Source organism: Lagopus leucura, unplaced genomic scaffold (assembly GCF_019238085.1).
Source record: "Lagopus leucura isolate 7727_CA_CO unplaced genomic scaffold, USGS_WTPT01 153-9_obj-0_obj, whole genome shotgun sequence".
NCBI lineage: Eukaryota > Metazoa > Chordata > Aves > Galliformes > Phasianidae > Lagopus > Lagopus leucura.
Genome location: NW_024965534.1, coordinates 48,439 through 48,810, shown reverse-complemented (window position 1 = coordinate 48,810; position 372 = coordinate 48,439). Strand labels below are relative to the sequence as shown.

The 372-nt window shown below is 68.0% G+C and overlaps 1 protein-coding gene across 1 annotated transcript in view; it reads left to right on the top strand.

Annotated features, from left to right (window-relative positions):
* The first annotated feature begins 9 nt into the window (after positions 1-9).
* The window catches only part of LOC122192158 (RUN domain-containing protein 3A-like), a 1,078-nt gene continuing 715 nt past the window's right edge, over positions 10-372 (top strand). The window contains exons 1-2 of the mRNA XM_042892660.1: positions 10-158; positions 252-358. Of these exons, the coding sequence (XP_042748594.1) occupies positions 10-158; positions 252-358 (256 nt within the window). The remainder of the gene's footprint in view (positions 159-251; positions 359-372) is intronic.

The window sequence follows — 372 nt, the reverse complement described above, 5'->3', positions numbered from 1 at the left end:
CCCCCCTATATGTGCCACAGGACGGGGCTGATCCCATGTGAGAACCCCCAGCTGGCGCAGCTCTCCAAGGAGATGGTGACACCTTTGGTGAACCAGTGGCCATCGCTGGGGACGCTCAATGGCAACGAGAGCGGCTCGGACAGCAAGCTGTACAGGAGGTAACCGAGGGGGAGGGGGGAAGGGACAGAGCCGCCGACCCTCACCCCATCGGCCCCGGGGGGGGGGGGGAACTGAGCGCCGTCCCTCCGCAGGCACAGCTTCGTGAGCACCGACCATCTGTCGGCCGAGAACAGCCTCAGCTCCGACTCCCAGCGCCTGGGCGAGGGCAAGCGCGAAGGCGAGCCCTGGGGGCCCTTGGGTAAGACCCCCCCC